Source organism: Coturnix japonica, chromosome 5 (assembly GCF_001577835.2).
Source record: "Coturnix japonica isolate 7356 chromosome 5, Coturnix japonica 2.1, whole genome shotgun sequence".
Lineage (NCBI taxonomy): Eukaryota > Metazoa > Chordata > Aves > Galliformes > Phasianidae > Coturnix > Coturnix japonica.
The window spans coordinates 25,899,226-25,912,708 of NC_029520.1; the positions used below are offsets into that span (position 1 = coordinate 25,899,226).

Below are 13,483 nucleotides of genomic sequence, written 5' to 3' on the forward strand. Positions count from 1 at the left end.
ACAGTCTTCTTTTCAATGCAAACTGCTGGCAAAATTATTTCTTTACTTTCTACTCAGGAAAACGTACTTCATGAATTTCCTACAGCACACATTGCCTAATTGTAGATTCATACTCTGGATAAATAAGATTTACCTGTTTCCTAGAGGCAAGAAAGCTGCCAAATTTCTCTTAACATATCTCTGCATACCAAGGTGAAATAAATGTTAGTAGAATTACTTTCCTACTAGAATACTGTAAAAGAGGGGGAGGAAATGAAGGCAATGTTGAATTCACCCTGATGTAGCTATGCTTTATTTAAATAAAATTTATATATCAATAACTAATTCATATTTACAGCTTTATGAATGTCAGTGTAGAAGTGGTGGGGTTTTTTTAGGAACAACAGATACAGTCATCAAGAATAAAATCCTAGAAATAGCCAAATAGTGATCATTCTCTTCACAGTGATTAATTCCTTTCTCCCTCCACCACTAAGTCTCTTGCAAGTAGAACTTATCCTGCTTTTTACTTTTTATTTTTGTTATTATTAACTTAAAAGGTTGGTGAGACTATTTGATTTAATGTATTATGTATGTAAGGAGTCATGCTGGCTTGTCCCACCTCCCCATACATGCGCACACATACAGTTTGAAGGGGCAGTGATTTATTTTGTCCTGTTTTATTAAATGAGCTGTTCTCCAAAGTATCTAATAGCATTTTCAGTGATTCCTATTAAAATTTTTGAGTTATGTTTATGCGAGGCCATTTTAGAGTACGGGCAGAATTTTAAAGAAGAGGTTGACGCTTGTGTATAAACATCCCAGCTGCCCTTATAACCACTGTGTTTCATCAGTACAAACTTCCAGACACTGGATTCAGCTCCTCTGTTTGATTAAAAATATTAAGTAGTCATAATGCTTTTCAAAAATAGCAGGGTATCAAAAAGGTTATTGCATACTTGTTAGCAAACTTATTTCTGTCAACACTCTGTAGTAACTATCATGTATGTTGATGTTTTTCAGCATCATTTCTTTCTTCATTAGTTAGTGTGGAAAATAAAGTCCCTAGAATGTCATCAAGATACATTTGAGAACTTCAGTTTTACTAGGTCCTTCTCAGTTACACCATCTGCTATCAAAGTGTTTGCTTTGGCTGTTCTAGTCAGCTTCTAATTATCTAGGAATCCTATACTAAGTGTGTACACTTGAAATACAAATATAGTATAAATTGCTTACAGAATTTCTTTAACAATGATTCTAGCTTTTTTCATTATTTTTTTTTAACCAAGATGTTTAGTGATGAACAATGTAAACCAGATTCCATTAATTGTTTTACTTCCTGGATATATTCCACGCTAAAGGAAGGAAATAAAGTAATTTAAATAAAACACGTAGCTGCCGGATCTAGTCAGGAATGTTACTGGTATCTCAGTGCCTACCTGTAATGAGTATTAACACATTTTACAGATGTAGCAGGTGGAAACACAGGTTGTCCTAAACTTGTACATGTGGTTCTTAAATTTTTTTACTTTATTTTATTTTTTTTAAAACTGAACTCCTGTCATGCTAGGAATTCCTATTTAGGCTAGCATTTTGCTTTTGAGTCACTAGGTACTTTTTTTTAATGTACTTCAAATAAAATCTTGCAGATAAAGTAACATTTTCAATGACAATCAAATCTGTGATTGAAGAAAACATAGCTTCATTGCAGCTTCTGAGGTGCTGGGTTGACAAAGAGTGTTAAAAGTTTAATATCAAAATGCCGTCATTTAAAGGTATTGATACTTGCTCTTAAAGGTTGTGTAAATGATTAAAATTGCTATTAGTTATTTAATGAGCACACTATACTCAAACTGTTCACATCATTAAGTAACTCACAGTGTTAGAAGATTAATTTGAAATAGAAACACACAAGTGAGTTAATGCAGAGTTTTCTGATTTCCTGTAGTGTTTGTAAATAAATCCTGTGCATGTATACGTATTTGGATGGAAATATATACTGAGAATTTGTCCTGGTAGGAGGTTTGAATTTTTTTGGTATGAATCCAGCTATTTTGAATGCAGTAGACAAGCAGCTTGTTTAAGTCAGTTTGCTTGTTTGTTCAGAGATTGGCTCAGGTTCTCGTTCTCTCCAGATACAAACTTTTTGCTCTAAAACCGATTGAGCTTAACAGCAACAAAAAGAAAGCAATCATTCGGATCTTTTTTTTTTTTTTCTCTCTCTTCTTAGGAATAAATCTAAATGTGAGCCATAGTTCATGTCTTTAAAAATACTTCTGTAAAGATTTTGGAATATAATATACGTAAGTCCTTTGGGAACTGAAAAATACAGAAGATTGAGTCTGTTTGTCAGATGTTGTTGATCTAGACATTGATGTTATTTAGAGGCTATCAGCACACTTTAACAGTTTTGAAGTAATAAGCGAAGCATTTCTGCTTGCGAGAGTCTTATTACTCGAGGCAGAAGAAAACTGAAGGCAAATAAATTAAGGTGGGATCTTGTTGGGTTTCTTTGGTGTTTTTGTTTGTTTTTGTTGTTGTTTTATTTGTTTGTTTTAGTTGGCTTTCAGAAATAGATACATCTGTGTATCTGCCAATATAAAGGAAAGGAGGCATGAAACTTATAAATACAGTTTAAGGGATTTTGTTGCTGGCAAAGACGACAGGAATGGTTCACGTGTCTCTTCATAAATACACTACTGAGCATTCAGTGTATTTTTTCTGAAGTCAGAGGTTTAAACAAGCTTCATTTTACAAAAGTAATTTGGCATGATAACTTGTAAGGATCTGTGGAATAATATATACTTGACAGTGTTGTCGTAGAGAAAAACATGATGTGACTAAGCACTAAAGATTAGCAGTATTCAGTGTACATTATTTAACTGCATTTAATTTCTGGAAGTAAATGTATTATCAATTTGTTATTAAAGTAAAATCTAATAATAAATGAGCTAATTTTATTTATACGTATTAGGCGTTTGTGGTGTACTATTCAAAAAAGATGCATTTTTTTTCTTGCCACTATCCACAACAGCTTGTTTACATCTCCATCCCTCTCTTAATTCCTCAGAGTTACACCTGGTGTCTTAATTTATTCATTTCTTCATTGGAATTCCTAATAGCCTCTACTGTGCTTTATATATTCTAGTAGAACATCCTTACAAGAAAGATGTCAAATGCCTTATTTTTTACTTCAAACTGAGTCTAATCTACGTAATAGTTCATGTCAGAAGTACATACCTGGCTGTAGTAGAACTTCTTGTTAGCACTGGAAGTAGTTGCTCCATCAGTCATCGAAGTAGCTGAAGCAGAAGGAAGTTGAGTGGTTTTGAAACCCGTATCATTTATTCAGAATTAAAAATTACAGACAAAAGTGTAAACTCTCTTGTGGTGGTTACCATCAAACAGCAGATTTTCAGGCCTCGTGGGAAGTAAATACAAGAGCTGAGATGCAGCGGAAGTGTGGTCTCTCAGACATCCTTCTGTGTAATCATTAAACTTAGAGCAGAACATTTTTAACAGTGTTTGCAGAACAATGTTGAATTCTCTCCCAGACTTAACTCTGGCAAACTGGGAGAAGTAAGGAGAGAAAACTTAAAGGAGAAGCTCAATCTGGTTTTCATTTTCTCTACAGCTGTCATCTGGCTTTGAATTCTGTTGGAGAGCTACAGCTGGAGTCATTTTATTGCTTTACCCAGCATCCTTTTGCCTGCGCTCACAGAAATGTTTTAGTAGTCTTGGAAAAAAAATTCAGAGTATCTCTTAGCAACCATAGGACAGTAATTATTATACCAGCAGCTGGGAGCAAACCAGATTTCCGTTGTGCATTAAAAACTGGCGTAGGTTACTCTGCAGATGATACTGAATAACCTATGCCAGTACTGTACTTTGCAGTCAGTGGTTAAAGGATATTGAATGTGGGCGATGTAATTGCTTTGGGCAGTAGAATAAGGGAACGCGTGCATCTGTGTTTGTGTGTAATATTTAATATACCAAACTTAGTTCTTCTGGAAAAGTTAACATTTGTGTTTTACTTGAATGCATTTTCAGTACAACAGTGTTTTTGTTTATAGGACTTCTCCCTTCAGGTCATCAGTGTTTCCATTGCAGATAGGGGTTTCAGGTGTTTATAACATTGTCATAAAATGTTACGTTGGAGCAGGATGTCCAAAGCAGCCCTTTCTGGTACCAGTAAATGTGCTTTAGCTGTATTTAAACTATCACCTTGATTAAAAATGCATTGGGTATTTTCTTTAATTTTGCATGATGAGTAATTATAGCCTGATAGTAGTCAATGACCTACGTATTCAATTTTCATCTCTTTTGAGATTCAGAAGTTAGGCCATTCCATTTACCTTCAGTGTCTGGGTTGGTAGGCTTAGTGAGCTGTGATTTGTCCTGCGAGTTCTTAGAGTTCTCACCATATGGAGTTCAAGTGCCTTTATCTCCTGCCACCCCTGATTTGTCCTTCAAGTAGGTTGTGTGACTTCACTTGGGATGCTGGACTTCAGTAAAAGTATTTCAATGTACTTGCTGCATACAGGGCACAAAAGTTTGCTTATAGATGACACTCTATTTCATACATTATAAACTGGCACTGTTAATGCTGTAATAGATGATCAGTGCCTATATGTTTTATAGGGAGAGTGTGTGTCACCTGCAGGGGCAGAAAGCAATGCAAGGTGTTACAAAGTAGACTTGGGACTGGCATGTGGACAGGTATCTTTTCTCCTGGAAAGGAAGGCATAGCAACTCTTGCATCTTCAACCCTACACCACACAAATTAATAGTAGCTGTGGGGTTTCTCAACTCATTTTAAGGTTAGGTAGTGGTTTGTAACATCGTGTCATTGGGAAATGTACCTTCACAAGTATGTCCTGCTGGCAAGGTATTTGATAGTACACTAATACTTGATGCTCTTCAGCTCTTAAGATTAATATACATCTTCAAAATTCAACACTTGTTAGTCATTTTAACATTGTTTTCTACTCCATCCCAGCAGCATTTGACCAGAAAATAGAAGGCGGCTGGCTTAGTAGTGTTGGGGTTGCTCAAGGACCATGCAAGTGCTTCTATTTGGAGCTTTGTCTGTCTTCAGTATTTTTCAGCTGAACTTTAACCTTATTGAACTCCTGTCTTTCCTTTCATGGAGTACATGTCACTGGTATTAATTAAAGTTGATAGGGAATTGACTTCTTAATTCAAGTGTTTTTCCACTCAGAGACCTTATGAGTGTTATGTAAGTTCTTAGTGATGGTTCTCCTTCTCATAAACATTAGCAACAGAGTAGCTGCTTTGACTTAATCTGAGTGTATTTTAATTTGATGCATGGAGCTTTTATGTGTCTCAGGTGCTCATGAAATTCTGGAGCAAGTTTCTTAATTATTCTGATAAATGATTGCTAACGATTCAGTGTCAGCATTTAACCTGCCAAGATTTCAGGTACCTCCTCAGTAATTTTCTGCAGTAGTTTTTTCATTGTTTGCTCTATTCATGTTTTCTTGATGCATTCAAGTCATTATAAGAAATCTTCATGTTAAAATGGAAGTATTCTCATAGCTGGAAGCTGGACGATGCCAGAATTTTCTTAGAGCTATCAAGTGATGACAGCTAACTTTGCAGCATCTTTCAATGCAAACAAAACATACAGCATTTTTTTTTTTTTTTTAGCAACTTAATGAGATTTATCTCAATATGCTCCACTGTATCTCAAGTATATCCCACTCAGCTTAAAGACTGGGAAGTGTTTGCTTTTCTATTCTTCTTAGAAAATTGGATCGTCTCACAAGCCAATGTTCCACCCAAACATACTTCCTCTTCCTCATTCTGAGTGGCATACGTTCTGTAGACATCTCATTATACACTGCCACATGGTGTCAGTTCTGTATCAGATTGCCTAATGTAACCTTAATTTTAAAAAGACAGCCATTAGCTGTTTAATACACACTTGCTGTAATTAGATATTTTAATTGAGGCAGTATATGCTAACACTGATTTTTTCCCTTCCTTACCAGTAGATCTGTTAAGCAGTCTTGCTTCTTAACATACTAAAAATTCTGACTGGCTTTTGCCTCATTAGTCTTAATTTTTCTTTCCTACAATTCTATATTTGTAAATACTGGCAGCCTTGTGGGCAGTGAGGGAAAAGCATTATCTTGGGGCCTGGGTTTACCACTCCTACACTAAAGAAGTTCCTTGTATCAGATTTGGCAAGCAACTTAAAAGGCCTGTATCTCTGACTCTCCTAAGTTGTGTATGCTCTGCAGAAAATGAACTCTTCGTTTCCAAAGCTGACTCATCGTTAAGAAATGTATTTATTCGTACCTACAAATGTGTATTTTAAAACGCTTGTGTTTATAGATGTCTCTAACAAATTGTGTAGAATTTTGCTGCTTTTATGTATGACCTTGGTACTTGAGGAACAGTTTTTGTGTAAATGCAAAATCATTTCAAGAATGTTTTTTGCTTTTTCCAGAGTACTCAAGAAAATACATCAGGTTCATTAATGAAAGATCACCTTTTCCAACACGAAACCGTAGTAACCAGTGAACCTTACAGTACTTCAAATGTAAGGCCTTCAGCACTTGAGGATTTCAACACTAGGAGAGCCTGTTTTCCTAGCCAACCTAGCCAGGTAAGACCACCAGTGTAAGCAGTTCTTACTTTGCTTGCTGTATTACTGGCATGGGATGCAGCTTCTGACAAGAGAGCATTTTCATTCTGAGTCCTTGTTTGTAGCATTATATTGTGGACTTCTTGAAATGATCATTAAAAGTTTTACAGTTGAAATATACAGCATTATTATCACAGAATGATAGAAGTAAACCTTTGTGAAGGTATCGTTCAGCAGACTACATAAATAGGTCTTTCACTTTCTTTGAACTCGTATTTCTGTATCACTGACCTGGCAGCTTTGACCTGCTATCTGAGTTGTTTAGAGAATGTAAACAAGCCATTGTCTGAATCTCTTTTACATGTATACTAATACTGTTTAGATTTTTGTGAAATTGTGAAAATGGTTGCTTTGGATGCATTGCACAGTGGGGCAGTTCTGAGTATTTTTAGTGAAACTTCATTCATGCTAACTGCCTGTTAAATACTCTATTTCAGTACAGAAAGGGGAGGTTGTCTGTTGGTTACACATGAAAGGTAATAAGCAGCTTGCAGACACTCTTAAGAGCAAAGACCAGTAATGTGAGGAATGCTTGAAGTACTGTGTCGTAAAAACAAAAACAAAAAAAAAAACCAACAAAACAAAACATCATCTTAAACTGCATGATGTTCTAAGAGCATATTAAACTAATATATAATTGACTAATTAAAGATTAAGTCCCATCTGATATAAATTTGACATGAAAATGCTGGAAGTCACTTCTTATATGCTGAAGTTAGTACTATTCCACAGATTTAAGTAGATACATATTCTTTAAAGTGTGTATCACTACCTGCATCCAACATACTGTGCTTTTTGTGTAGTCTTGTTGTGCACTTGTTAGAACATATGTGAGTCAACAAAGCATCACATTCTGTACATGCAAACACTGCTCTTGCTGCTGAGCTCCATGCATGGTGGCCATGTAGCACAGCAGTTTTTGAGGTAAATAGCGATTTTGTTTTAATTATGTATAAATATGTTTGAACCCTTACTGTGCTCCTAAGTCAAATAACAAGTACATGCTGATACTGAAGAGGTGATAATGGCAGTTGAATTCCTTTCACATTATACTGTCACAATGTTATTAAAAGAAAAAAGAAAAGAAAACAGGAAAACAAACTCCTTCAGCTCTTTATCTTCTGGTGTGTGTTTAACTTAAATGTAACACTTTGGAATGTTACTTTTAGCTGCAGTTGTCTTCCTATTGTAGAGTTTCATTTGGAGCAATCAGGTACATCTGTTCGAAGGGAGTCAGAGAGGGCTGCAGTACTGAGCAAGTGCCCTCGCCTTACTTACGGGTGTAACCCTTCAAGTAAGGTGCAGTAGTAGGAAGTTGAGCCATGTCAATAAAGATTTTCTGCCTAATTTCCAGATGGCTGATTATGTTTGCAGTGGGATTCTCTGAGGAGTTCATTTGTTGTATTCCTCACTTCCTGCTTCAGATATTACACAGTAGCTTTCACCTCCACTGAGATATTACTGTGAATATGGGAAGACTAAATGCATAATTTTCATTGCATTTAGCTGGTGTTTGTGCCTAATGAAATCTGGGCTATATACTGTTCCTTAGTATTTATGTATGTCTTGCTTTCATATATAGGTCCCATTAAGCATCCAATATGAAAGAATTTTATAAATAAAGCTTTTCCAATGTTTATTAACCTGTTCACTTGTTTTCTCAGTGCTTATTGCTTGCTTTCTTAATGATTTCCTAGTATCAGTTACATATTGGACTTTAAGCATTTTCTAAGTGTAGGGCTGGGGGCTTGATAAAAGAAGATACTTCTATGTATGTGTTGTGTTACATTCAAATAAATAGAAAACAAAGATTGAGGAGAGATCAGATTTTACAATTGTTGGTATTTACTGTAACAGAAGATCTGGGTTGTGGGAGGTAAGAAGCGGAGGTTTTGATTCGGGGTTTTAACTTTTAAACAGTGGGTTTTAATGTCTTAAGTGTATTCTTAGTACTCTGTTTGAACAGTGAGGTAAGGGTCCTTGTGCTTGTAACATATGCAATTTTAATGATGCTTTTAGTACTTTTCCCCTCAAATTTATGCTCATAACAGTTTGAAAAAAACATCCATAGCTAGTTACTGATGCTAAAGCAGTGGACTGTTTGTCCTCTTTTGAACACAGCAGAACTTAGGAGCAGTCTGTATTTGTAAGCAAAAGGTTGAATTAACTGCTTGTACTGAGGAGGACAGAGGGAAAGTGTGGAAGAGCAGGGATGTCAGCTGAATGGGATGGAGTCTTTTTGCTCAGTATGTCCACTACACCTTGTGGACGTCCAAGTAAATGACTTGGAGCCAAGAAGAAAATTGTTCTTACTAGTATACTGCAGTTGAAGCTCATAGGGCAGAGCAGCTCATATTACAGTTCTGTAATACATACCACACAAGGTTTATTGAGCAGGCTATGGATATGCCAACTTGTGATTGTATAAGAATATTTTAAGAAGCTATTCCCTCCTCTTCTGCCTCCTGCCCCAGAACTGGAACATGCAGATTTCAGTGTAGTAGCAGCAAAGATGCCTGCAAAGTGGAAATGGAAATGTTAACTTGCAGCCTCATCTTCAGACATGAATTGTTTCACAAGGCAGCAATGTTAGGAATCATTAATTTGCTCAGTACTAGTAAGGTGGTATGTTCTCTCAAAGCAATGGTATGGACACCAGAGATAGCCTCAGTAATCCCTAATTCTGGGAGAATTTTTAAGACTAACATTTTAGGAAGTGACTTTTCCTGTCTTTTTGGTGAGACATTTTTCAGACTGTGCAGTTGACAGGAAGGAGGGAAAAAAAAAAAAAAAAGAAAAAAAAAAGAAAAGAAACAAAAAAAAGGTGGAATTAGATTTGGAGCTCTGTTATATTCTGTCTCTATTTAAATCGCCCTTGCCAATGTAGGAAAATAGTTGCCTGGCTGGGACATACTGACACATTTCCTTCATTGCTGGACTCTGTTGTTTTCGAAGTTCCTTCTATACACGTGCTATATTGTATTCTGTCAACTATTTACACATTTCCTTAAAAATCACTTGTGATTTCAGTAATGTTCAATGGCAGTCTGCTATATTACACTTGTATCAGTTCTGCAGCATTTCAGTTCCAGCATTTCAAATCTGCCACCTTCAACATTTTTTTCACTGCAGTACAGAGTAAACAGGAAGTCTGATCTTTTTTCTGGGCTTTTGTGCTTCATGTTTAGCATGTTCTTTGTTATTTGCCCATTAAGATAAACATTCTTGAATTATGACCAGTTCCATTAATTTTAAAAGTTCTCATGCACTTGTCTACTGGAGTACTAAACTGTCCAATTTCAGTAATGTACAGTCTGTTAGCTAAGAGTGAGATGCATTTAGAAGCTGCTGTTATTGAACACAAGACATTTGTCCGATAGTACTATTGAACTTCAACAAACAGTATTCTTTCACGCGGCAAAATCTGGAACACAGCTTTGTATAATCAATATTTAATACATCATAGCAGAACTGGGGAAAATTTTAAAACTCAGAGCAAGAGTGAAGGCTGTGGATAACGTATCTTAGATAACATGAGAGAGTCAGCATGAGTTCATCAGGGAGTTAATCCTAGAGGTTGTCACTAATACATGAGACTGGCAAAGTGACATCATTGATCTGTATTAATTGCTAATGTGAGATGTTAAATCCAAATTTTGAGGCTATTCTGAAGCACAGTGTGAAGTTTTATGTGGATACCAACATGTCCAGAGCTCTTGTTAGGCATAAAATATTAGGAGGGCATATGAAACCTTGTGGTGCTAGTATCAAGAGGAAGTCCATAAGTGGTATACTGGTAAGAGAGCTGGAAAGCCTATTTACATGCAACAAGGAAAAAAAAAAAATCCCCCACTCTTAATTATTTGCATTATATGTGAACATAAATTTGAGACTTAACTGTAGTAAACTAATCTCACTTTGTCATTTCAGGTCCCATTGAAGCCGATCAGACACGTTAGCTTTCAGGATGAAGACGAAATCGTTAGAATAAACCCTCGTGATATTTTGATACGTCGTTATGCAGACTACAGGCATCCTGACATGTGGAAGAACGACCTGGAGAGGGATGACGCAGACTCAAATATACCATTTTCTAAATCAGACAGTAAAAAATCTGACTATTTATATCCGTGTGGGGATGGGACTAAGTTGAATTCCCTGAAAGACTCAAAGAGTTCTGTGGTATTTAAAACTCAGCCTTCCTCATCAAAATTTAAAAACTCAAAAAGAAGAAAAGAGGATGGTGAGCGTTCCCGCTGTATATACTGCCAGGAAAGGTTTAATCATGAAGATAACGGCAGAGGAAAATGTCAAGATGCTCCGGATCCTATTAAAAGATGTATCTACCAAGTTAGTTGCATGCTTTGCGCAGAGAGCATGCTGTATCACTGCATGTCAGACTCGGAAGGAGACTTCTCTGATCCTTGCTCGTGTGACACTAGCGATGACAAGTTCTGCTTACGCTGGTTAGCACTGGTAGCGCTGTCGTTCATTGCTCCGTGTATGTGCTGCTACCTCCCCTTGAGAGCATGCCATCACTGCGGTGAGGCGTGTGGGTGCTGTGGAGGGAAGCATAAAGCTGCAGGATGAATCAGTCTTGTGCCAAACAGAGCTGAAAATCTTTGTTTCCAGGAAGCATCTAACTTGGATTTGTGGAAGCTTTTTGGCAAGCCGAAGGGAATCTTCTTTCACGTAAGAGATGCTCGATGTGGAAGAAGCAACAAGACTTGTCAGACCTTGGCATTTTACAAGTGCTTGCCACGCCTGACTGTTTCCTTTGAGCGCGTGGCGTTCGTTGCGAGTTGTGAAGGAGATTTTGCAAAGGAAAGCCTGTTCTTATTATTGGCTATAAAATGAGTATATAAACTATGATTATACTAAAAGGGATTAACTTTTGCCACTTTGTACATTCATGGTTTAGGTGAGGGGGCTCTTTTAAAAGGATTAAAACTTACCTGAGGGGAAATTTTAACTAAAAGTGCACTAGTGACAGTTGATTTAAGATTAAGAAAAGTTAATACTCGGCAATTGAGAAATGAAACTGATTTTAAGTGCAACTAAATCACTTATTAATAGTTTTTTGGAAGCGACTTTATGTATAAATAACAAATGTTTATATTTAACTAAATGTGTAAGGTACGAATTATTACATGTTAAACTTCCCTTCCCTCTGGTCTAGTAGGTATGGACCATATCTACTGTCACATTCCATTGTAGTACTTTAAATATTTAATTAGTTAATTTAGTTGCATTTTTATTCCAGATGGACAAATTGATATTTTCAGTCCTGTTTCCCTTCAGCTACAGTTTGTGTTGAGTTGTATCCATACATTCTGATAATCTAAAAACTTTTAAAATATTAATTATTCTAGTCTTGAGTGACCAATATTTTTTGTTAAGCACAGATGTAATTGTCTAAAATGTTCTTGTTAGAACATAACATTTATTTTTATATATAAATGACTTTGATTTCAACATAATAGCAAAAAGGAAGTTGTTTCTGTTGCTCAACCAGCAAGTTGTTTTCTTTTGGGGCATCCTCCAGAAAATACTTTATTACGTATACAGACGTTCATTAAGCAAAAGGTACATTAAGGCAGTTGTAACGAGTTGTCATCAGTGTTCTTGTTTATCTTTCTGTTAAACTAGGATCCTGTTCAACTGTTTATCGAGTACTATGATTAAAACAAAAGATTAATAACAAAAGTCAAATCGTTTTCATTATTTTGAACTGCAACTTTTTCTTACTTGAACGTGCAAGAACAAAGCCACTGGCTTTGAACAAAGGAAAGACTGCAGAAGTCTCGAGAAGTAAGCCCAGGCAAAACTGGAGTGAACTTAATGGAGTGAATTAGGAGGGAACCTGGGGAGTGGGATGGGGGAGTGCGTGTATACACACGTGGTGCTGTGCATATTTGGTACAGCTTTGTATTCACTATGTGTTTAATTTTCAGAAAAGAATTAAGCAGTTAACCCTTAGAGAATTTTTTGAAAACATATTTTGCTGTCGTGAAGTAAGAAGCATTTGCTTCTCATTAAAAAATATGTAAAACTATAAAAATAATCATTCGGTAGGGTAAGTGCCAATTTGTTGTTGCAGCTGGAATGGGGCGGACCGTCCTCAGAGTATCCCACATTAAACAAAAGCAATTGAGTTGAAAAGATGCGTGTAACTTTTCTCACCCTATGTATTTTTCAGTGTCGCTTGTGTACTTTGGTGCCCTTAGTTTTCTTTTGTAGCACAGAATTAAAGGAAACAAACATGTACATCATCTGTCCGTGAGTTACTTTTTAAAAGAAAACACTAATATTTACATTATGACTTGAATTGACCACGTTATGTACATAGCTCATCTCAAAGTATTATTTCACATTGAAAAGAAGAAGCATTATTGATAACTGTAGTAGTTACGAAAGAGCTTCCAGTTTCATAATGAGTTGGTCGGATGAATTAAGTCCACAAATCTGATGCTGTAGCAGCAGTCTTTGTTTTTACTGTTAATATATTTGCTGCTGCTCTGGTTGATTGTCATGCTGAGCACGTCTTCAGCTGAACTTGGTTTCCTGGAATAGACTGTTAACCTTAAAAGGATAAAATATAAACTAGTAATGTCTGCCTTGTGAATGGGATGCATTTCATATTTTTCAGTGCTAGGTTCCTAACTCAAGGTGAAGAGGGGAGTGAATGACCCAAGAACAGAACTCGCTGGCTTTATAGGTAAATACTGTAGAATCCTACTCTGTATATACTGCAGAAGGAAATGAACTTAATTCCTTCTGAGCACTAGTACTGTATTTTATATGAAACATATCTGCTTTAATATTTTTACT

General features: G+C 36.2%; 1 protein-coding gene across 1 annotated transcript in view; it reads left to right on the forward strand.

Annotated features, from left to right (window-relative positions):
* The window catches only part of SPRED1 (sprouty related EVH1 domain containing 1), a 54,330-nt gene extending 41,411 nt beyond the window's left edge, over positions 1–12,919 (forward strand). Inside the window, exons 5-6 of the mRNA XM_015864817.2 lie at positions 6,455–6,613; positions 10,583–12,919. Coding sequence (XP_015720303.1) covers positions 6,455–6,613; positions 10,583–11,242 — 819 coding nt within the window. The 3' untranslated portion in view covers positions 11,243–12,919. The remainder of the gene's footprint in view (positions 1–6,454; positions 6,614–10,582) is intronic.
* The last annotated feature ends 564 nt before the right edge of the window (positions 12,920–13,483 follow it).